This window comes from Anas acuta, chromosome 2, assembly GCF_963932015.1.
Source record: "Anas acuta chromosome 2, bAnaAcu1.1, whole genome shotgun sequence".
Lineage (NCBI taxonomy): Eukaryota > Metazoa > Chordata > Aves > Anseriformes > Anatidae > Anas > Anas acuta.
Window position 1 is genome coordinate 122705241 of NC_088980.1, and position 23461 is coordinate 122728701.

The 23461-nt window shown below is 43.6% G+C and overlaps 1 protein-coding gene across 5 annotated transcripts in view; it reads left to right on the forward strand.

The window, feature by feature from the left end:
- The window catches only part of SGK3 (serum/glucocorticoid regulated kinase family member 3), a 54164-nt gene that overhangs the window by 9872 nt on the left and 20831 nt on the right, over positions 1-23461 (forward strand). For 3 of the 5 annotated variants that reach the window (XM_068672010.1, XM_068672012.1, XM_068672011.1), the window contains exons 2-4: positions 16846-17052; positions 21271-21354; positions 23232-23304. In XM_068672010.1, the coding sequence (XP_068528111.1) occupies positions 16975-17052; positions 21271-21354; positions 23232-23304 (235 nt within the window). In that variant the 5' untranslated portion in view covers positions 16846-16974. Of the gene's footprint in view, positions 1-9635; positions 10020-16845; positions 17053-21270; positions 21355-23231; positions 23305-23461 lie in introns of those variants that run through there. The other 2 variants (XM_068672009.1, XM_068672013.1) reach the window with 2 other exon arrangements.

Genomic DNA, 23461 nt, shown 5'->3' on the forward strand with positions numbered 1-23461 from the left:
TCCAGTAGGTACAGTTTGTCTGTACCACCATGGTAGGTGCATTAATGCTTTCAAGATTGCGTTTGTTTTTTTTGAAATGTCCAAAATTTCTTTCTCTTTGGCGTTAGCTTAATGTTTTTTTGTGCTCTCTTTTTGTCTCCCTCAGCTTCTGGTCCTTTTGTTAGTTGATAGAAACTCTGCTGTCACTCCGTGATCCAATAAAAGTGTTAAGTTGTTCTGGCTAACGTGACTTGAGGCATCCTTCCCATAAACAAGATTGTAAAATCTGGTACTCGTTTAACTATGCAAGTTCACAATGAACGCAATAAAATGTATATGAAAAGCTTTACTGAGCAATTATGCATGTAAGAACACTGAAGCCAGGCATCTGCAGTATCAACAGCCATCTTGCTTGCTCTGATGTTTAAAGAATTAACTATTTCTCCCCTTAGTATGTAAGCATTTCTCTTTTCAAAATTAGCCCTTATTCTTGTAAGAGGGAGAAATTAACAGTGCTGTGTTTTCTGATTTTGAAGGTAAGTTCGAATTGATAGTAGAGACAAATGGGTGAAGAAATGGAAATATTCACCAATACCCCGACTTTATTTTAATGGATTTCAGTGTTTCTTCCCAAGGGGCATGTGTTTAGGGAAAGGCATGGTGAAGGGTGCAAGACAGGCAGACTGAAAGCACAGGGAAGCTCGAGGAGAGAAATTGTCATGGTTTATGGGTTAATTTTGTCACAGGAACCAGCTGCGGTTTCACAGGGGTGGGTGAGGACCGCTGGGCTTGGCATCTGCCCACCACTGCCATTTCCTACCAGAGGTACCAACCTCCCAGATCTTGAGTGTGTGTTCTCGACTGTCTGCGGGTAGGCATGAATCGGTGGCAAAGAAAAAAATGATCAGTGTAGGGCTGGGAGAACCTTGTTTATGTAAAGGTGAACGATGAAACAGTATTTCTGAAGTGGGTATTTTGAAGGGCTTCCGATTCAAATGTACCTTTCATTTGTATAAAGTGCTGCTGCAATTTGAAGAAATCTGCTAGTGACTCATCCCAAACCTGAGGGGAAGCGGAGCTACTGTGACACAGATAGATACTGGAGCACTGACATGGTATCTCCTTCAAACTGAAGTTAAATTTTCACTGGTTATTCAGGAGTGAAAGATACCAGCACCTTCCTCCAACACCCTCCAGTTGGCTTTGCTTAGCGTGGTGCGTATTCCAGTTTAGGGATCCTCACCAACGCTGCCCCTGCATCCGAACAGAGATTTTTGGTTATTGCTTGAACACTGTGTAGATGATGAGCAGCTCCCATATTTCACTATCAGTGCTGTAGCAGTATATTTACTGAGTGCTTCAGTTCACAAGATGTACAACACGCTCAGTTCTCATGGCTTTACAAACTTCTTTATCTCGTTTCTAGAACAAAAACGTTCCTTCGGTTAATTGGAGGATTTATAAAACATTTAATGAATCAAGTTGACGTGAAGTAAGATTGCCATGTAATTACAAAACTTTGGCATTTTGTTCTTTTGTGTTCTTACGCAAGCTTAAAATTGCTCTGTCATCTACAAAAATTACTTTAATTTGTGCAGCGCTGTTAGAGAAGGCAGAAGTTGGAGTGAGATGTGTTCCCATGTCTTACAGAAGGAAAACAGGGTCGTTTAGATCGGGGTGCAGGAACATCTTCCTATGAAACATTTGACTGCTTCGAATGATGAAGAAAATACAATGTCTTTGAAATTACTGGCTTCTTATTGTCCCTTTAAAATGGCTGTATGTACCTTGAAGCAGGATGTCAGCAGGTACAATTTTGTGGCAACTTCTCCTACTTAGTATTGGTATTCCATGCAGTAACCTACAATATCTTTCCCTGTTCTGTTTTCTTTACCACCCAACGCCATAAATAGCTAACAACTACAATAAAAAAACGCTGACCTGGAAGATTAAATATTGACATTTCCCTGATTAAAATGGCATCATGAAACAGTGGTATTGAGTTAATATCGAGATTAGAGGGATGTACTTAGCTTTTGCTTATGTTTCACACTCAGATCGACATTTTCTCAGGATGAACAATATGCTGTTAATTGGCTTCTGCTAGGTTGCCGTGTTATTTCTCATAAAAAAGAAAGATGTTTCTTAGAGTCCAAACGTTGAGCCTCTGTCCTCTGCCCCAGCTTGTTCTTGGACGTCCTCCTGTATTGTTTTGGTTTTACCTGATGTAAGAGGACAGGATGTATGTATCTTTATAGAAATCTGTTACTGGAGCTTACTTAATAGTTCATGTAAACACTTAAAACCTTGACTCACGAATCCCAGGACTGAACAAGAGAGTGTTCATGCTTAGAGAACAAACAAAAACCAGTCTGTGGTTAGTAGGTGGAAATACATATTCTCTGTGGATTGGGAATGGGCTGGGCACCTGACAGACCTGAGGAAATGGCTAGATAAACAAGTAAACAGCGTGAGGACAGAAAATAATAAACTTGTACATTTTGCCTCAGTCTCTGTCCTTTCTGGCTTACGAGCTTTTTAAGTTGTTGTTGCCTGTTTTTGTGCTCTGGGGTTGACGTGTACCCGTGCTGCAGCAGAACTCACGCGTCTTCTGACGTAAACAATTTGTTAGAGGTATTAATAGAAAAGTAAATCCAAATCTGGCCTATTCGGTAAATCTTAGGCTGCCTTTAAAGTGCTGCTATTTTGGGACGAGGTTGTGAGCAAACGAAAATAGGAAAACAACTGCCAAACAAGAAGAGCTGTGATGCGTCCTTCCTTCTGTCAGAGTAGGGCTTCAGCTCCCTGTGGTGCCGGTGCTTGGTTCCCAAGGCTGGGCACACCAGGAGCTGTGAGAGGAGCTTGAGGGTGGAAAATCTCAGTAAGAAGTGAGCTTTCTTGGTCTTATGCCCACCAGTGAAGGTATTGATTGGGGCGGGGAGAAAACGAGGAGCAGCCCCCCTTTACCACCCTTGTTAAGTTTCATTGGAATAGGATACCCGTAGAGATGAACAACCAGTAAGTAGCCTGGAAAGGCAGATGCAGTGGTTGTGTTCTCGCTCATCTCTCTGATTTCGGGAAGAATTCTTGACATTCTGGGTAGACCCCACCTACATACCACTGTGTGCCAAGGCATTTGTTTACCAGAGCGTGTTTGTTCCCCCGAGCCCGTATTTGCAATTCTAGCAGAACGTGCTGTAGCCGGGATTCGGGAGGCTGAATTAAGAAACATCCATACAGAATTACTACTTTGAGAGCTTTTTTTATTATCCTTAGCTTAGCTCTAGCATACCTTCCTGCACATACTGCTGGGATCTTGGGCAAACTCAGAGAGCTGGCCTGTTTTATGGGGCTGCGTCTATAAGCTGAGTACCAAAGGGTCTGTGTTGAGAATGAAGTGCAGGTCTTACCATGCTGTGAGGTGGGAGTTGTTGGGGTTTTTTGACCTTTTGTTATATGTGTGTTTTTTTTTTTTATTTTTTATTTTTAGGACTTTGTACAGTTTATAAATTAGTAAATCAAGTCTAGTGTGCTTTGGCAGGGGGGTTGGACCCGATGATCTCTTGAGGTTGCTTCCAGCCCCTACAGTTCTGTGATTCTTCTCCTCATGTACCTGGAACCTATGTAAAATCCATATAAAACTTCTGTGTAAGCAAGTAGAGGTGGCTCGAGGCAGAACCTACAACATGCGTCTATACAATAATGGAAAGCTAAAGTAAACAGGGCTATCTGTGGTTGGACACGATGATCTTACGGGTCTTTTCCAACCTAAATGATTCTATGGTTCTGTCTTGAGCTCAGTATTCACACCATGATCCTCCTGCTGGCAGCTGAAAAAGTTTGTAGAGATTTTGGCTGGGTGCTTGCTCTGCACTGCACACCTCAGTGAGCAATGGTAAGTGTAAGGGAAAAGAGATCAGGGCCCAGAGGGCTGTCTGTACGGGTGGGTGTATTTATATACCGGCGTACATCCATGCACCTGCAGCTAGCAATGCTCCTAGTGAAGAGGTGGCTGTAGCTGGATGGCATCTCCTGGCGGACAGCGAGCAGGGAAAGTGAGCAGGGTGCAAGCAGGGGGCTTCGGATCTGAAGCGAGCCTTGTCAGGCAGCTTACGGCACTTGAAATGCCTCGCGTTGCAAGGAATTTTTAGAAACCGATCTTCAGAGTTGTTTGCTTTGTGACAGAATGCATTGTTCAGCTTGCCTTAGCTGAAAAATGACGGATGCTGCAGTATTAATATTAATATTACGTTCTGGTTTATGTATGAGGGAAATGAGGAGGATTAAGCGAGGAAAATCGGGATACGTATATTTTAAGTGCAGATATGGTATTTCATTGCCTGATACTGCTTTTTTATCTTGAAATCCCATCACGCATTTATGCAATTTCTGCCAAAAACTGCTTGCCTATATCAAATTATCCAGAGGTTTGTTAGTTACAATGTAGTGTTGTACAGAAGGAATGAATTTTCCTAAATAACATTGATAAAAATTATACAGAGTATATTACAAAAATATGCTGAGAGTGTAAAAAACTATAACTCTTGTAATAAAGGATAAAAAGGATAAGTTACAGCCTTATTTGTCCTCATATTTTCATTTTATTTTCCATCACTTAAAATCCTGTCTAATGCTTGTGACATTAACTTGATTTGCATGTTTGTGTGTTCTCTAATATTTCTTCAGATAAAATGTGAGGCTGATGATGGTATGGTGTGGATTACAGGTTGGTACCTTGCTCTTGAGGGATGTCTCTGCTATGTTCGGGATACATAACTTTCCCAGTTGAATGAATGATTCAGGTTTCCTCCCCCACCACTCAGCTCATCACGTTGCATTTGCTGTCTCCAGATCTTCATGCATACTTCCCTACAGGGTGCTGGTAGCTGCTAAGTCCATAAACTCCCTACTCTACTGGGCGTTTGCTCATAGTTGTTGTTGGAAACAGATTCTTTCTCATGAAAGACCATATGCAACATAACCAAATATGAAGTATATGAAGAAAAGCCGCATGCCCTGGCTTAAGAAAGCAGCTCAGAGCATGGTGATCTCGGCCTATCAGGGAATAAAAGCTCCCTGAAGCTCAGTAAGATCCAGGGTACGAAAGTGGCCTTTGGGAGGGGAAGAGGAGGCATTCCTAGGCCAAGTCTCTTTTACTGTGTGAGGAATGAGGGCAGTCCTTGGACTGAGATGGGACCTGTAAAAAGTGCCATGCATCCAACTTTCTCCAGAGATGCCTCCTTTCTTCTTGCTGGAGGTGGTACTGGGACAGCACGTGAACTGTTTGCATTGATTTTGGAGCTCTGGATACCCAGCAGACAAGTAAGAGTGGCCATTCAGCCCAGACTGTGGATGTTGAGGAGTCCCATGTAGGTCCAGTGAGCATCCAGAGCAAGGCTGTTGCTTCTAGGGTGAGCTATGTACATGCTGTATGTTGGCTTCGTCTTCCTGGGGTGTAAAGGCACTGTCGGAGAGACTGAGAGCTTAACATATTCTAAACAAAAAACGTAATTACTCTGAAGAGCATTGGTAGGCAATCTGCATTTCCAGGGTATGCAACAGCATACTTGGCATACATGTTCCCCTAGGTAGGGATAAACTCCTCTTTTTAATCATTCAGTCTTACCTGTTTTTCTTTAATTCCATGTGACACTGCTGTTTTTGGCACAATGCCTGCTTGTGTACCAGCATTCATCTCCAGCGTATGCTTCACTTGATTTAATCTGTTTTTCTTTTCTGCGAAGAATTTCTTTGATCTGGTGCTGCTGTCATTCTTTTGGTCCATGTTATGCATGCTCCGTGATGTTTGTGAAATGATGCAGTTTAGCAGTTTTTCTGTAGCTATCCCTTCATTGCCCTGGTTTGTGGTGTGTGTTATGCAAAGTGTGGGCCATGTAGTGTTGTAGATTCTGGTTTGGACCTCCACCAGCCTTTGTGCTCCAGGACACCCTTGAAATGCATGGATCATCTTTGTGACTGGAGCTCTGGAGAACTGTCAGCTGGCTGTGAATGTCAGTCAGGATTGGGAAGCCTCCTTTACATTCAAGACCTTATGCTTTGTTGAAATAATACTGAATCTATCTGCAGTGCTTGTTGAGGTGGCATGTGGTAGTCTAGGGTGGTGGGTTGGTTGGTTTGGGAGTAGGGGCTGAAGTATGTGTTCACCACAAATCAATCTCTGAAGTATGTATTCAGTCCCTCCAAACTGAAAGACTCTCTCTGTATTCTGAAGACATTTTGTGGTTGATCTAGAGCATGAAAAGAAAGTAGGGGAAAAAAACACATTTCTCCTACAGAGCTCATGTAAAACCAAACCATTATTCAGACTCCTTTAATAAGCACAGGCACGCAACTATGAAAATGAGTTAAATGAAAGCCATTAATATGCATACATGCATTAAGTGTTACAAAACCAGCTTTGGTGAGGAACAGTTACCTGGTGACACTGTTGCTTGCATGTGCACTATGGAGTTTAAGTCTCGTCCATCTTTTTTTTTCCTATAGTTTTAACTCTTAAGACTTTCAGCTAAAGCAGTGTCCCACTGAGTGTCATTTCTTACTTGATTTTATCCTTGATAGCCCATGTTTTCTGGTAATCTCATGTACCCAGGGCGTCTCTCAGAAGATGTTTTTCTCCAGTAGATACATCGCTGCTGTTGTGTTTTGCAGTGCTGAGTGCCTGATCCCAGCTGGCCCATTTCCAAGCCTCGTAGAAGTCCAGTTCCTAAGCAGGTGGTGGGTATGGATAGGGATTAGTCAGGTGAATCCAAATGGAAGGTGTGAGTATAACTAAATACCAAGCATAAAATTACAGAAAAGGGCAAGTATATATGCGTCTTCATACATTTTATGGGGTCTTTGTGGCAGTGAAAATCTTGGGTATTAGACAGTAATTGCCTCGAGCTGCTATGCCTGTGTCATCGTGAGGCCCATCTGTTACAGCTCGAGGCTTTCCAAAGGGTTACATCCTCTGGAAATGCACTGTGTAGCTGAAGGTAGCTGGAGCTGGGTTCCTGGATAAAAATCATTTGGCAAATGCAAAGTTAAGTACAATGGCCCTCAGTTGTTTCCTGAGGGAAGTCCAAGTTTAGGGCTTTATAGGCTAAAGGCTAACAGTAATTACTTAAAAGATCACTTCATCAGGCACTGTCACATTCATGCATTTTGTAGGGCTTTTTGTAGACATGGATTTGGTTTAACTGGAGCCGCTGGTATGCGAGATACCATCACAGAGGAGTGTCTGATTCCAAACATCATCTCAGCGTAGTGTCCAAAACTGATGACTCTATTAATTGTCCTTTCTGGGACAAGGAGGTTGTGTTATCCCTGAGCACAAGGAGTGGGACAGCAAGCTTTGTGTTAAACGTGACAGGCTACGTATTTTCAAGATGCAGTAAGTGAAACAGAAAGCTCTCACGTCAGTGTTTGAAGCTGGCAGTGAGATGATTATTTTAAGGTCTTAGTCAATTGACCCACAGTGTTTTAACAGTAATTAAAAATATTGGACTGTACTTATCAAATGACTGGGGTTGTGCTTGTTGTGTAAATATTTGAACATATATTTAAGTACTGCAGAATGTACATAGGGAACAGTGCTCGCTAACAAAGCTCGTGGCTATGTTTAAGCAAGTCTTTTGCATCCCTGCTTGTCTTTGTCTTATGACAATGCTTTTTATTTATATTTTGTCTGTTTAGGCCTCTGTTGAGGTTATACTTCTGATGGTATACTTCACTTGGTGAGTGACGGGGTTTTTTATACTAATTTAAGCATGTTTTCAATGAAAACAGTTTTTACTTTATACTTAATAGTTCAGAATACTGCTACCTGCTCATACTGGGCTTGGAGAAATCCAGTTGAAATGGGATGAGATGGTTCCTTCCTATATCCTTTTTTTTTTTTTTTCTCTCCCCTTCCTGCCCTGTCACCCACTTACTGGCATTCTTCAACAAAGACTTGAAATAGTTGGGAAGACAGCACAGTTCACAGATTTGTAACATTCCTTAGAAGCCAAGTACTGCGAAGCAGTTGGTGGAAGCGAGATTCATTGTGTATATTACTTGCCAGGGAAACTTAAAGAAACCTGTAAACTAGGGTTTCTTTAAATTTTAGGACCTTAACAGTGGTTCATATGGTGTGATGCAATATATAGATAAACTTGCTGTGGAATTCATTCTGGCAAATTACAGTTTAGGGATACGTACCACACGGCTGCTCTGTAATTACTTAGGCTGAGCACAGCTCTGGAGTAGTGAGAGGAACTACGTAAGATTAAATGCTTGACAGCCTGGTCTTCAGAGAGTTTTCAGCTGCGAGGAAGGACAAATTTATCTCTTTATTCAAAGCTTTAGGGCTTAAACCGTGCGGCCAGGTAGGCAGAGGTAAATTATCTCTTGGCCAGGGCTCTCCCTACTCTCCCACACTGAGGCCCCTCTACTGTAAATCAGTTGAGTGGCTCCATTCAGTGGATCTGCTGACAAGTGAATGATTAACTGAAAACTATCAACCGGGTAGGAGATGAACACTGCTAAACGACTTGAAAATAACTCTTGAATACAGATTACCTGATTGAATTATTTGCCAGCGAGTTACTTCAACTGACTGAAGTTCAGAGCCTTCTGTGCTGGGATCAGAACAAGAAGTGCTAGCACATTTTCTTTAAAAACCCTCTGTGAATGTAAGGCCCAATCTGAACAGGCGGAAGGAAGACTTGCTCTGGATCTAGCAGTGCCTGCCCCAAAACACGAAACTCCCAAATTGGCAAAGGGCAGGCTGGGATGGGAGAACTCCTCATTCCCTCCTGGGAGGGCTGCGCTAACATGGCAGACAGGCATCCAGTTGACTTGCAGCGTGTGTGCGTACGGGGTTGCGACATGCTCATCGACACACTGACGTATTTCAAGCAATGCCGGGTGGTTTTGGGAGCGCGCTCGGATGACTGTCAGTGCCTGACGCACGAGCACAGGGCTGGGTATGAGCGATCACAGCGGGGCTCCTCAGAAACCGGCTCTCCTCAATTGCTCTTCGCTAGGCGTACGTGCCAATACCTGTGACTGCATACGCGAGCATCATCGTGCCCCGTCAGGCCCACGGGCGAGCCCTGTGAGGATGAGGACGTGCTTGGGGAACGCGAGGCTCTTCCGTCGCTGCTCCCCAGCAGCTTTCTGGTGGGAGCTGCTGGGGTCTGGGGGCACCCGGGCGCTGTGTGGCATTTTCGGCTCAGTTGCAAAGCGAAGAATCACTTTGAAATCCAAAAAATTACTTCTGGGAGGGGGTGAAAACACCATAAGCTTTTACCTCAAACGTGGAGTTATCACTAGCATTAGGTATTTGCCTCTCCAGCCTTGCCTCAGTGACAAATGCTTACAGACTGTGTGTATGTGCCTCATCGGGCACAGGTGCCCCTCTAACTCCTGTGCATTTAGGGCTGGTTATCAAAATAAAGTAGAAACGATACTGCCGTTGAAAGAGGGTGGTTTTTTTTTCCACGGATTCCCTATTTTTACCGACTTCCTCAGGGCTGGCGTGCATCAGGTACAGCTTAGCGGTTACCCGCTGCTAGGCGGAGCCCAGCCGGGGCCACCCCAACCCTCCCAAAAAATGACTTGGGGCGCAGAGGCAGCTCCCTAAAGATCCCGGGACCTCCTCCCTCGGCCTGCAGCGGGCCCGGCCCCCACCTCCCCACCTGGGGGTGGGCTGAGCCTTGGGGGCCCTTCCTCTCCTCTCCTTTTCCCTTCCCTTCCCTCCCCTTCCCTGCCCGTGTGGGGCTGCGTGGGCGGGGGGGGGCCGGGCCGGTGCCGCTCCGCTCCTCTCCCGCGGCCATTTGGCGGCTGCTGCTCGCCCGGCGAGGCGGGGGCACCCCGCGGCCCCAGGGGGAGCCCTTCTCGTTTTTCCTTTTTTTTTTTTTTTTTTCCTTTTTTCTTTTTCCCCGTTTATTTATTTTTTGGAAGGGGAAGGACGGGCTCGCGTTCGCCCGCGGCATTCCTGAGGCGGGCGTGGGGTGGAGGCGGGCAGGAGGCGAAGCTGCTGCGACCCGGCGGAGGTGAGAGGCTGGGGGAAGCTTTTGGGGTGCCGGGGGGGGATTTAGGGCGGGCAGCGAGCCCCCCAAAGGTCCCAGAGGACTCAGGTGTGATCGTCTGCAGGTCACTCGGCGACTCGCTGCTGGTTTCTGAGACTGAAGCCGCTCTGACAGCCTGCCTGCTTCTCCTTCAGTTGTGAGCCTTTATGTGGTTTTCCTCCTCTAGCAGCTCCTAAAGACGCAGCCGTGCCGCTTCTAGCTGTGAGGTGATTTTGCAGAGTGGTGTGGTTATTTTTTAGCCCACTTTGTATTTGTATACATGTCTCGTGGTGCTGGTTTAGTTCCAGCACCATGGTGTCGCCTCAATCCCATTACGGCTCTTCAGCTGGCACGGGAGAAATCCCTCAATATGACTTGCTGCTGTCCTTCTGTAGCTAAGTTTGTTGGTTTTATTATAAAACTCCCTTCAAACATATATTTATCATGTTTACAGACACATACAGAACTAAATCTGAATTTCTAAAGGCTGCTGTTGTTCCATTTTTGATTCTTCTCATATTAAATAGGCTTCCTCATAACCACTCCACTGCTTTCTTTTTTTTTTTTTCCAGCCTAAGTATCTAAATATAGCTCTGATTAAAATTTCTTTTTAAGCATTCACCTCCACATCAGTGTCTATAATGACAGCAATTCGAGTTAATTATATATTAAAAAAAAAAAAAAAGGGAAGGTGCGTGTGGAGGAGTATTTTCCTGAAGATACTTTAGATTTCAGGAAAAAATGTTCCAAACTTTTGGAAAGCCTTTTGGAAAGTTCCCTGTGAGCGCTGTCAGGGTTGTCTCCGTGCATGGCATTTCTAATAACTTACAGCTAGAAAACTGACCTCTTTATTGCGTGGAAGATATTTTGAGGTGCTGTTTTTGGTCAGAAATGCATCACTTTTAACTTGTATGGGCCACTGAGAACTGCTACTTGTTTTACTTACAATTTGGAGCTGAGGTATCACCTGTGGTTTATAGCATGATGATGATGAATTGTGTGAAAACTGTTTTCCAGCCTTAATTTCCCTCTTTGATTGTAAATTACAGCCTCACCACATCTGACGTTAAGCATGTGTAACAGCTTGGTGCAATAAGCACGTGCTCTCTGAATCCCTACATTTATTGAATTAAAGGCTTTCTTACTCCCTGGGCAGCTCCGAGATGTGACAGGTCCATGTGTGTACTTACCTGTAGGAAAAAGTGAACTGTCCATGCAAAAGGGGTGTAAAATACTAGAAGTAGTTGCCCTGGTGTAACATGAGGAGTCCAGCGGTGGTGAGCTGGGCGTGTAATTTGGATATTGCTAAAAGCTCTTTCTCTTACTTGTCTTTTATTGTTCTGATATTTGCATCATTGCCTTCTCACTGTCCAGCAGCTCTGTGGTTCTAGGCAGCCGTCAGTTCTGCAGAGCACAGACCTCAAAAGCATGTTTTCTGGGCTGTGAACAGTAGCTTGGGTTTATGTACTTCATCATTTTTAAATCCTGATGTATTCTGCTCTGCAGAGCCTTTGCCAATGACAGGACAGAAAATCCAGGAACTTTCCCCATGTTCGATGCACTAATAACAACATTGATCTTAAAGGAGAATCCGGATCTATTTGTGTAGCGAGACGGGGAGAACAGTTGGTGACTTTTGTTCAAGGTCATGTAAAAAAAAAAAAAAATAAATAAAGAACCAGGCAGTGCATCTGGAATTGAAATTTGGGTTTCTCTATCTTAATCTTCTGCGAGAGGGGCAGAATGAGGCTGGGATTATTTGCATTGTGTTTACTGAAGCCTGACTGCCCTCTGATGTAGAAGTGAATATGCTGCAAGCGGCTGGCATCTGGTCTGTGCGTGACCTCTGGGACGGAGCTCGTGCTGGTGCTGCAGCTCCTGCTCTGTGCTGTCCCTGGGCATTTAACTTCAGCTGGACCCGGTGTGTAGGAAGGCAGAAGCATGCCAGGGATGCACAGGTAGCATGTGTAAGGCAAACTTGATTTTTACTTGATCTGCTGTTTAAGTAAGCCATGCCACCAGAGGCACAGCGACTTTTCCAGATACATTAGACCAAGGCTAAAAATGGAGTTATTAGACAACCTGTGCTCAGGATTAAAAGACAGGCATCTTTTATTGGCAGTAGTTGTTCTCAAGAACTGTTTTATGACTCGGGGATTGCTTACCACAGCAAACAGCCTGTATTCTGTCATGTAATAATAATAAACAGCAATGCAAATGGTTCCAGCCCGAGCCCTGAACCTCGTTACATGCCAGTTACAGGAACTTACCGCGGCTTATTTGGGAGGTGGGGCAGGGAGAAGGGGTGTTTGTTGTGTAGTAGGATCGTGGGAAGTAAGAGAGACCAAAAAAAAAAAAAAAAAAGAAAAGTTACTTCTTTCTTTCCCTGGGTTCAGCTTTCACTTTACCTGTTTTTTTTTTTGTTTTTTTTTTCCTACACATAGAAAGCAGCAGTTGAATCGGACTTTGCCCACGTTGCTGCGGGGTGGTGGTTTGCTTTCCGTAGTGGTGCCACTAAAGATTTCCAAAAAAGCAAGGTAGCGTGTGGGTGTGTGAACAGGGAGCAGCCTTCCTGTCCTTGATATCAATGGCTGAATTCTCAGATTATATTGAAGAGGGTGTTGGGAGATAGGACAGGGACTGGCCGGAGTGTTTTGGTTTTTGTTCTCCTTTTTCTTCCGCTCTATTTCTAGAGGGCTGCACTAGTGTCTAAGTGTTCCCACATTAAAATGGTATCTATGTGGTATATGAAAAGCCTGTTTTTTTCAGAGCTTAGTTACTAGACAGCTTCTGGCCACCCACCTCTCTCCAGATCAGTGATCTGCGCTTTGCTTTTGACTCTTCTTGCTGAAGCCTGTGACTTCTGCACCCCTGCCTGGTACTTCTGCATTGGGCTCTGGATATCTCGCCTCCTGCTTGCTGCGTGGCAGCTGCTGGTCTGGTAACCAGTGAGTGTAGTGCTCCCTTCTGGCACACAGCAGTGGAGAACAAGTTGACCTTGTAGGCTTTCCCCAAAAATGTCATGCCCAGTGATATGTTGAGTCATTGTCAGGGTATTTGTGGAGAAGGCTGAGGAAAGTGTTGAAAAGTGTCCCAGAGACGGTACCTCTCTAAAGTAAGAGGGCACAAAGTGATGTTTATAGCAAATCACAGGCCTGCCTCCCATTTCTTGCTCTGGCTTCTGTATCCGTAAGTGCCTTCTGTGGCTGGAATTGCGTTCAGGTGGGATTTCCAGCAGCTGTTTCTACTTGTGACTCAGTCCCAGAGTAAGCTTTTCCAGGTGGGTTAGGCGTGCGTAGGGGAAATGCCTGCTCTGCTCTGCTCTGGGAGGCGAGGATGGATCCCGGTGAGTCTTCAGATATGCCTGCTGGGTGACTGGCTTTTGAGCTTTTGGGCTGTTCTCTCTGCTTCCTTTGTGTTACTCAGAGGTGAATATGGCAGCTGATTTGCTCTGGCCTTAGTCAGAGGCATTTAGGGCAATTTGGCTGCTGCTGTGAAGGCAGCAGGTGGGTACGTAGCTTCCAAACCTGGTCTGGGCAGAGACTGACTCACACAGAACAGGGGGCTGTGCTTATCCAGTGGTGGCATCTTCAGGCTGTTATTGTTTTTTTTTTTTTTAAAACAAAATAAAAGGGTCTAGCACAGAGCAAAGAATCTGATTATACTTCAGAGATGTTTTCTAATTTTTTCTAAGTGTCTGCAGAAAGGAGGTTGCCAGATACCCCAGGTAGTGTTTGCCTGTTGCCTGTACCTATGAGGAGACTGCACAAAATACTCGATGGCGAGGCATTCAGCTCGTCTGTGAGCACAGGAGGGCTGTGTGTGTTTTCTCATAGCACCAGCTCTGTTTCTGCTCTGCTCCCGCCTCACCAGAGGTAGGGCTCAGCCTGAGATTCGGCGTTGTGGCTTCCTGCAGGAAACAGGGAAAATGCTGCCTGCTTTTTGACAGCCGCAGGGGAGGGACTGGACAGCGGAGCTGTTTGACAGGCTTAACTTTGCCAGGAGGATGCGTGTCTGACTCCTCTTCTCCCCAAATATATTTCTCCATGCCTTCCCCTTTCCCAGACCGCATACTGCAGTGGCTTGAAGGCTTTAGCTGGTCACAGCTGTTTCTAGCACCACTGGTCTCAGTGGTAATGTCTTGTGTTACCTACATGCTCTTTCACTAGTGCCCAAGTGGGTTTAAGGGATATTTATTTTACAATCTGTTCTTCAAAAGCTCCTCTTCCTTTCTGCTTGTTACCAAGCAGGGGCCAGGGTTTGCTTGCTCTTAGTTACAAGAGAAGCCATAACCAGAGGCAGAGACTTCACAACTGACAGCGTCTGTAAAATTCACTCGTATCTGAGTGAATTTACACCACAGACACCACAGTTTACGCTTTTGAAGCTGCATACGAAAATATCTCATCCCTTTGTTTCTCATCACTACTCGGTGTAGTTACCGCAGCAGCAGTGGCTTTACCTGCTGCCGACACTGCAGCTGTGTTCCTGAACTGCCCCGTGGCAAAGATCGAGGCAAATCCATCCCTAGGTGTGCAGGCAGGTGTGTAGTGCAGGTACAAGCCCTTGAGAGCCAATATGCTCGTGGCAAACAAATTGCAAGACAGCTGTGAGCCTCGGGAGCGCAGTGGCCGAGCTGCTGGTGATGCATTTCTTCGCAGGTCGGCGGCGTGTTGGTGACCCGGGCACAGCTCAGAGGAGAGGCCTCAGGGAAGGAAAATAATCGAGCCAGCGAGCTTCCAGGTGGCTCGAGGAAAGAAACACGAGCGTCGCAGTTTCAGCGTTTCGGATGATTGATTCCTTTTATTTTCCCCTCCAGTAAGATGAACAAACTTTTCCTGAATTAATCTGGGTGACACTTCCTCCTTTTGTTTTCCCCAGAACTTTCAGCTTCAGATCTGGAATGAAACTCGTTCTGTAACTGATACATTTTGCACTACAGCTGTTAATCCGTACTGCTCTAATGGTGTTTAAGGCTACTGCACCCCGGAACAAAAGTGAAAGGGAGGAGAGAAGTGTGAGAACGGCTGCAAGCATGTCAGCAACCTCTGTAATGAATGGCAATTTACAAGAGGAGAAGGATGATGAGTGATATTAGTCAGGAAACATCCCATTCTTCGTAAAGCTTTACTGATTGTTTTGTTTTTTTATGTGATGTGCAGGAAGATGGGGCTTGTTTTCAGTTCCTGACACTGTATCTGAAGTGGCTGAAGAATGACCTAACCCTCCAGCGAAGTGGAAGCTGAGCGAAACACTGAAAGCAGCGCACGCTGGCTATTTTCGTGGGCCTCTTAAGGTGGAGAAGGGCACAGCTAGCCTTTTAGATCTTAATTTTAGTGTGTGGGAACGGGTGAAGAACAGCCTTAAGGAAATGCCAGTGTAAAAAGGGCCTCGTTGTAATAAGGCTCTTTTTTTTTTTCTAAATGGTGGCTTGCCAAGGGAATAGAGGAACCAATTCGAAACTCTAGGTCTGTGTAACTGGCTTGGATTAAGTGTGATGTAGTCAAACTAAAAGGGGAAGGAAAAAGATGCTCACCCCTGTGATTGCCTAACCAGCGAAGTCAGGAACCACCAAATTCAGAGCGGTGCAGATGGAGCAGAGCCATCCCCTGGATCTGTTGCAGTCTGGCTGCTCTGTCACTCAGCTGTGATTACAGTAGCTTCAAACACTCCTCCTTGTTTAAAGTCACCATGTAGCTTTTTAAAAGTTAAGTATTTTTTTTAATGACCGCAGGAGGAATAATAATAACGTGGAAGTTTGCATCGGGAAGATGATCTGGCTTTTGGGAACAAGAGAAATAGGCGACTGACTGAGATTAGCTGGGTATCAGGAACATCTTTTCCCTGGATTCCAGGGGCTTTTGCCTGCGTGCCAACATAAATATGGGTGTCTCTGTAACGGCAGAATTACATCAGATTAGCTTGTGCTTTTTGGAAATCTATGATATGAAATATGTGGTCCGGTTTAATACTTCCCTGTTTTAAGAAAACAGGGAGTTAAATGCTGAACGGGGCCCTCCTTTTTCCTCTGGGTGTTTTGGAGAGAACAGCGGTCTCCTCTTTCTACAAAACCAAAACACCAACAAGCGAATTTCTCATGTTTGTAGCTCGGTCAGACTCACGATGTTCTGCATTTAGTAAAGCTCTCCAGCTGGCTGTGCAGGCCTGAACAGGGGGCTGAAGGCATTTAACATGAGTGCCTGGTACTGAAGTTCCTGTTACTTGCAGCACTTGTGACAGGAGTGGACAACCTTCCTCAGGTGCTAAACTCAAAGTGTGCCACGTAGGGATTGGACGCACAGACACAAGGTGCCTGTGTCCCTCTCTGAAATTCCCATGAAAGAAGAATTTCTTCTGTCGTCTTTGATCTCTGATGTGATAATTAAACACACTCGGCATGTTCTGGCAAATCTGAAGTGCCCTCTGGTTCAGACTTGTGCAGTTGGAAATATTTGTTTTGAAGTGAACCCTTCCAAACGTGCGTGTTACTGGCTTTTCTCAGCTGATATCTGTTTTTTTTTTTTTTAATTTTAAGTAGTTATTCTATCTTTATGTCTATCTTTATTCTTTCGAACTAGTGGACTCAGTCTATTTCCAACACAGTGCTTCTGGGGTGTCCTCAGAGAACGTGAGTGATTTCAGTGAACTGCCAAGGACCACAAGCAGAAAAGTTTATGAAATTTTAACCTTTATATCTGTACATACACATAGTGAAGTGTACTTCCTGCAAGGAAAAGTTTGTGTCACGCGGGTTTTAGCACAATCAGTTAAGCGTTCCTGCCCTCAGTTTTCCTTTTTCTGTTCCCCCCAGGATTACACGATGGAATTGAAATTCTCTCAAGAAGAGCGGCGTGTCTTGGACCAGCATCGCTGAAGTTTCCTTCTGGGTGCAGCACCCGGAGTACGGTCCTGTAACAAGCTGGTCACAAGAACACGTGCAATGGATCACAAAGAAAGCTGCCCAAGTGTTAGCATTCCCAGCTCCGATGAACACAGAGAGAAGAAGAAAAGATTTACTGTAAGTATAGCCAAGTGTAAGCACTGTAGGGAAATGCCCAGGTTATTGACACTTAGATGTGCTCCTTTTTGGGGTTTGGCAGTGAGTGTATTGTTATTTTCAACAGGCTTACAGAAGTCCGTTCATTTGCTCTTGTGAGCGCTGGCCATAGTCCAGTCTGAGAGGTTGTGAATGTTTTACAGTGTTTAACTCTGCTTTCTGCAAAAAGAATTTGGCTTTGCACATTTCTGATACTCCACTTCCCACTCCCAAATAGCAGCATTTTCAATGGAAAATACAGAAGCATTCAAATGTGGGTTTAACATTTTGGTACCAAATTAAAATTTGGCATCCTACATGATTATTTTTAAGAAAAACACTTTTCTAAAGGAATAAAATGTTTTTTGAAATTACCATTTTTCCCCCATATAGGTATCCTGTTATGCTTTTTTTTTTGTAAAAGAAAAAAAAGACATAAAGCATCACATTTCTGAAAGACCTTCTTTCAGTCTTCCTTCCTGTTTTCCAGATCCTAATGCCTGTGAGTTTTTTCCTATCCTGTTCCCATTTCCACCCCTGTCATTCCCCTCCCTTTCTTCCTTTTTTGGTCTCCCAGTTTGACTTTCTTTCTGGAAGTGGTCATGCCATTCAGTGGGGAAACTCTTTGCAGACTGAAAAATAAAGGAGTGCAGGGTGGATTTTTGTTTTGTAATTATGTTAGTGTATAAAGACAGCTTCATAGTACTTCCTTTAAAAAGCTCCGACTGCTTCATTGCTCTTGTGAAACTTCCTCTAAGCCTGCTCTCTCTCTCTGTCTGTCTCTGAATTAGTCACTCTTCAGAAGTGGAATGTAAACACACTTAGACTGAATTGCTGCCTGAAGAATACAACAAAACAAAGATCTACTTAGTTATTTATCCGTGTCTGTCCTCTTCCCCTCCTTTCAGAGAAGAGGGATATTTGATTCTTCAAGTTTATCGAGATGTAATGGGAGGCAGAAGTGTGGTAGTAAAAGGAACAAGCAAAAGAGAAGTTTGCTGTGTGTGTGGGAAACTCAAATGAGCAAGAAAAACTTGGTAAAAGTCAAAGCTTCAGCAAAACAGGCTTGTGTTATTGCCGCAGTGCTGGCAGTCCTGCTGTTAAAATGTGTCAGCGTGGTACATTTGTGGCACATTACTGGTATTTAGATCTCCAGGTCATTTTAAGGGGTGTGACAACCTTAGCTACATAAAGGCAATTTCTCTGGGCATGCCCTGCAGAAAGCTCTACCAGCAGTGGTAGGAAACTTCAAAAATTGGGTGTAGAGAGGGGGTGGGGGGTTAAAGAGGAATCCACCCTGGCTTGTGCAGTGTGGAGGTATGCCTCCTCTTGGCGTTTTCTGCTTCCTGCATCAAGCAGCGTGACAAGAGCCACTTCTCACAACCAAGCTTTTGACTATTATCACGTGTATTTTAGGATTTGATGAGAGCAGCGAGGGTTGTGCTGAGCTCTGTGGTAGGAGCTGTGAATTCCAAAAGATCCGTGAGGGCTTTTGCTGTGTCTCCTCTTCTGTAGCTGCGCTGTAATGACTGGAGCCTGTCAGTACTGCTTTTGGACAGCAGTGAGAGAGAAGGGCGGGGTGAACACTTTGTGCTTAACAAATTTGTGGTAGGTCATAGCTGTCTCTTTCTGATGGCAGTGTTAGTTCAATCTCTTTAAACAGCAATAAAAGCCTGAGGCAAAGGAAAATCTTAAAAAGAAGACTTCAGGTGGCCACTTTGTATAAGCTTTACCTTAATATCACTTACAGAACTATATCACTGATGTGTCTTTTGTGAAACTGTTCTAGAATCTCACTGGTTTCAATAGAAATTATAAATTCTAGCTCAAACCTTACTGTGGTTCACTTGATGTTGGCACAGAAACAAGATAACTATATGCAACTTAGCGTCTACTAGCTCTTCTTTTTTTCTCACACTTGCCATACTGAAGCTTTTTTAAAAACAACACGTGTCTGTATACTTGTGACTCTGATAAGTAAGTCAAGCTTTTCAGTTTTGCTTTTTAGAATTGAGCTCTTAGTTCCTCCTGAGCATCTTCATAACCTTTTATTGAGCATTTGATTAGTTTTTTGTTAAATACTACCTGCATGTAATACATTTATTATCTGTATATAGATATATTGACTAATAATAATTTCATGGGTGAATTTTTTTGGGTGTTCTGTCCAGGAGGCTTTTTTGCTTCCACTTAATTCCTGGTAGCCAGCTTCTTTGTACATCCAATCTAGTTCACTGCCCTGCCTTTTTCTAAAGATTCAACATTCAATGCCTGTTTTTTTTTGTTTTTTTTTGTTTTTTTTGTTTTTGTTTTTTTTTTTTTGTTTTTTAATTAAAAAAAATGCGGGGGAAAAGGGGGACACAAAAATACTTGCTTGTTTTGAACTGCACTAGGCTATATTAATTGCTGTCCTGTCCTTGCTTTATAGCGGCCTGCTTTCTTTTGCCTGTGTTGACCAAACAGCTGTGTTTTGGATTTCTTGCTTTCATCCCTGTGCTGTTTAATGTCTGAGGCTTAACCTTGTCTTCGGACGTGTCCTCTTGTCTCCTGCTATCACATACAAAGAAATCTCAGTATGTCTGATGCCACGTGTGTTCATGATGTTCAGTCCTTCTATATCTGTTGAACTTGGGGTTTTTCTTTTGCTGGGCACGCAGGAGCTTAGGTGATGGTGTGAGTTGGGCTCTCCTTTTATGGTTCTTCTGCCTTTTTGCTCTCCCATACTGGGTCACTGTTCTTACAGCTAGCTGCTGCAAGAACAAAGCAGCTTTCACTTTGAGGTTGCTGGCTGGGGGAATATCATCTTGCATCTCAAGTTATGCTCATCTCTGCGTTTTGCCCTGCTAATTTAAAATTATGTCCGTGGCTTGCTGCTTGAGTTGGTTGGCATTGATCTGCCGTGCAGTCCCAGGGAGTGGTGATTTTGTTTGAGCATTATTTGCGGTACTTGATTGCTGTACAAGCAATAAGCACAGTATCTCAGTCTTGGTTTGCAGCTGAAACTTGTGCTGAAACTTTCACTGTTTACAGACTAGGGAGGCTCTAGAAAGGAGCACAGCTAGGTTTTATGTTTATCAGTATAAGAGAGAGCTAATTTTCCAAGCAGAGTCTCATCAGCATCCAAGTGGATGCTTCATCCAGCTTCCTGTGTTCCCCAGGGAAGACTGAAGGCAGCTTGAGAAGCTAACCTGCATGAATACAGATCTCAGGCTAAGGAACTGATGGTGGTGTGCCTGTCACTTCCACTGAGGGAGCTGAAAGGAGAGGGGTGAGCTGCTGTTGCTGGGGCATTTCCAACTTTCTAGAACAGGAATTAGCAGCCTTCTGTACTTGTTTCCTTGCCATCTCCATTTTCTCCCCTGAAGAAATAGCCAGACCCTTTCTGGAAGCACAAGGAGATAGGAAAGGGAGTTCAACAAGTTGCATAAGGGGAAAGGTCTTGATGGTAGGAGATGGTAGAGGTAGGAGAAGTCAGCCTGGAGACTCATCCATCAACCAGGTTTACAAAGCCTGGGATCCACGGTCTGCCTAGTTACTGGAATCCTTTCCTACCATGGGTTTGAATGTCCACAACTGTGCAGCAGGTTCCAGCTACTCCTCCCTTGATCCCAAAACAGTATTATGTAGCCTGCACTGTGTGTCAGCCACAGCACATTTTTCCCCCTGAGCAATTTATAGCATCATAGACGATTCTAGATCCAGCCCAAATCATTCTAAGTCCTCAGCCTGACTATAATATACATTCAAGATGTTGCGAGGAGTTGTTCTCCATATACCTGTCTTCCGTATGTGCTTGCTCCCTGGGTTTTGGTGAAGGCAATCAGCAACTTTTAAATGTTTTCCTTCCTTAGTATTAGTATTCACTATGAATTATCAAGGCATTAACACATTCCCTAGTAAATCCTGTTGGATGTGAACTAAGTTATGGAACTCCATGAGATCAGCTTTGCTTTTTCTTTAGTTTATTCAAGAACTAGGTAAACAAAAACTACCTCTGTAAAAGGCAAGACGCTTTCGATTGTTCTTTTAATCCTTTGCATTGCTGTTTAGGCCTTTGTTGTCAGAAAAACATACTTGTTCACCCATGTATGCACTATAAACTTAACAAGCTGGCCTGATTTTCACCTAAGGAATAAACTTGGGAGTTTCTTTTTTTAAACTTTGCTATTGGCATTAACTTTTATCTTTGTGTTACTGCAGGTTTACAAAGTGTTGGTGTCGGTTGGCAGAAATGAGTGGTTTGTCCTCAGACGGTATGCAGAGTTCGATAAGCTCTACAATACGGTAAGCAAAAGGCAGGCGTATGGCCCTGTGCCAGGACAGCAAAGGGTAACGCTTGTTTGCAGTGGTAGGGCTGAAGTTAATTCCCTCATTGAGGAGTTCGAGTCAACATTCAATAACCATAGGGGCCTGTTTTAAGAAAATTACAGGGTGTTTTTTTTTTTTAAACTTCGGTTTGTTTGAATTTTAAACTGAAAATTGGCTCTTTGGTCACCTGCTTTTTGTTGTTGCTTGGGATCATTGTGTAGTAGTTCCAATTTACTGGTTGTCAAAACATAATGTATGTGTTTGTGATGGTAAAATTCACAACGAAACTTGAACCATCTAGCTAGATGAATTTCTCTTCAAATAGGTGTCTTATTTTGAAGGACTGAAAGCAATGAAGTAATCCTTTTGTCTTAATACAAACTATCTGTGAAGTCAGTCATAGCAATTGCCACCTGTATTTTCATAGCCAAATTCAGTGGTGGTATTCCAAACAAAACAGGCCTCTTCACCAAGTGAATGAGGGTTTCTTTGACTCATTGCTAGGAGACAATTTTGCCTCATTTATGTAGCAGGTAGATGCGGCTCAGCTGTGCAGTCTGTTTCCCTGTCCTGTACTGTGTCAGTACTGATTTCTAGTTCTTTGTGTTTGGGGCCTGCAATTTTTGCTTTAATAAAGGAAGAAATAATTCTCTGTGATCCCTGTAAGTAAAGATGTCTTAAATGCTTAATTGTGCCTCAGTTTCCCTTCGGTTGTCCCTGTCAGAAGCACTCCCTTAGTGCACATGGATTTACATTTGACAGTGGTATACAAATGCAGGTAAATGAGTTTGGTGCTTTCTTAAGGTCTGAGCTGAAGTCATGCCATGCTTTGCCTGCATCTTGGGGTAGGCTTCAAAGTGATGTGAAAGCAAAGCATCCCCTTCTCAGTGCCTCCAGAGTGCGTTTTGGTGATCCCATTCCCTTTGGTAAGACATTTCAGTGATTCCGTTCCTGTTTCCACACTCCCCTTCTTCTCCTCTCTTCAGGTTGTCATTGCTCTGCTGAAGTTTGTTCAGCGCTGGTCTTTCTAATGCACATAGAAGTGGAGGTCATGGGGAAGCATCTAGTTTCTATTCAGTGTAATTCATACAGTGTAAAACATCAAAAATAACTTGTATTGCGAACTGGAAGAGATGCAGATGTTCTTAAGGAAAGAACTGCCAAGTACTGTATCAGAAAAATACTTTCTTAAAAGAGGATGGAGAATGAAGAGTACCTAAAGATGAAGTGAGGCTTGGCTCAGCTCACATCAGATTTTTTTTGGTGAAATTCAGTGATGCTGTGTATGATCTGATCAGTTTATCAGTACAGAATGTAATTCACTTATCAAATGCAGTATCATGAAGCATAGGTTGTTCATCTGTTTGCAGTTTTGACTTGGGGTAGACCACCTGTGGATTTTATACGTTAAAAAAAAAAAAAGCATGCATGCATACATACATATCATATAGAAACAAGAAAATAAAAAAAAGGAAAAAGAAAGGAGGGACAGGGAACATCCAAGAGAGAAAGATAGAAGAAGAAACAAGGAGAATAAAACCAACATGGAAATTCTAGCCTACTTTTTTTTTTTAATCTGTGACAAGTGGAAAGCCATTATGATAACCCTGCAAGAAGGTAGTCCATAGCTTTCTAAAGTGAGCTGCCCTGTGGGTTTAAAAGGGTATGACTGGCATAAACAAGCTGAGTGCAAGTTGTTTTTTTCCCAAGCATCTGGGTAAAGAAGATGGAAAAGAGAAGCAGAATTATTAGTAATCAGATGTTCAAACCATTCCTCAGAAATCAAATAAAATGCAATTATTTCTAGATACTTGATGTCTAAGCACAGTTCAATTGTACATCTTTATTTTCAGCTAAAGAAGCAATTTCCAACTATGAACCTGAAGATTCCAGCTAAAAGAATATTCGGAGATAACTTTGATCCCGGTAAGTTATTACCTTGTTACTTGTTTTGTCAGTGCCTTTATTTTAGACTTGATTTGTTGCAGCCTACAAGAAGCTATCTTAGATGAGTCTTACAGCAATCCTCAAACCAGTGACTAACCCAAACGTTAGTCATACTTCAGTGAAGAACAGGAGCTAG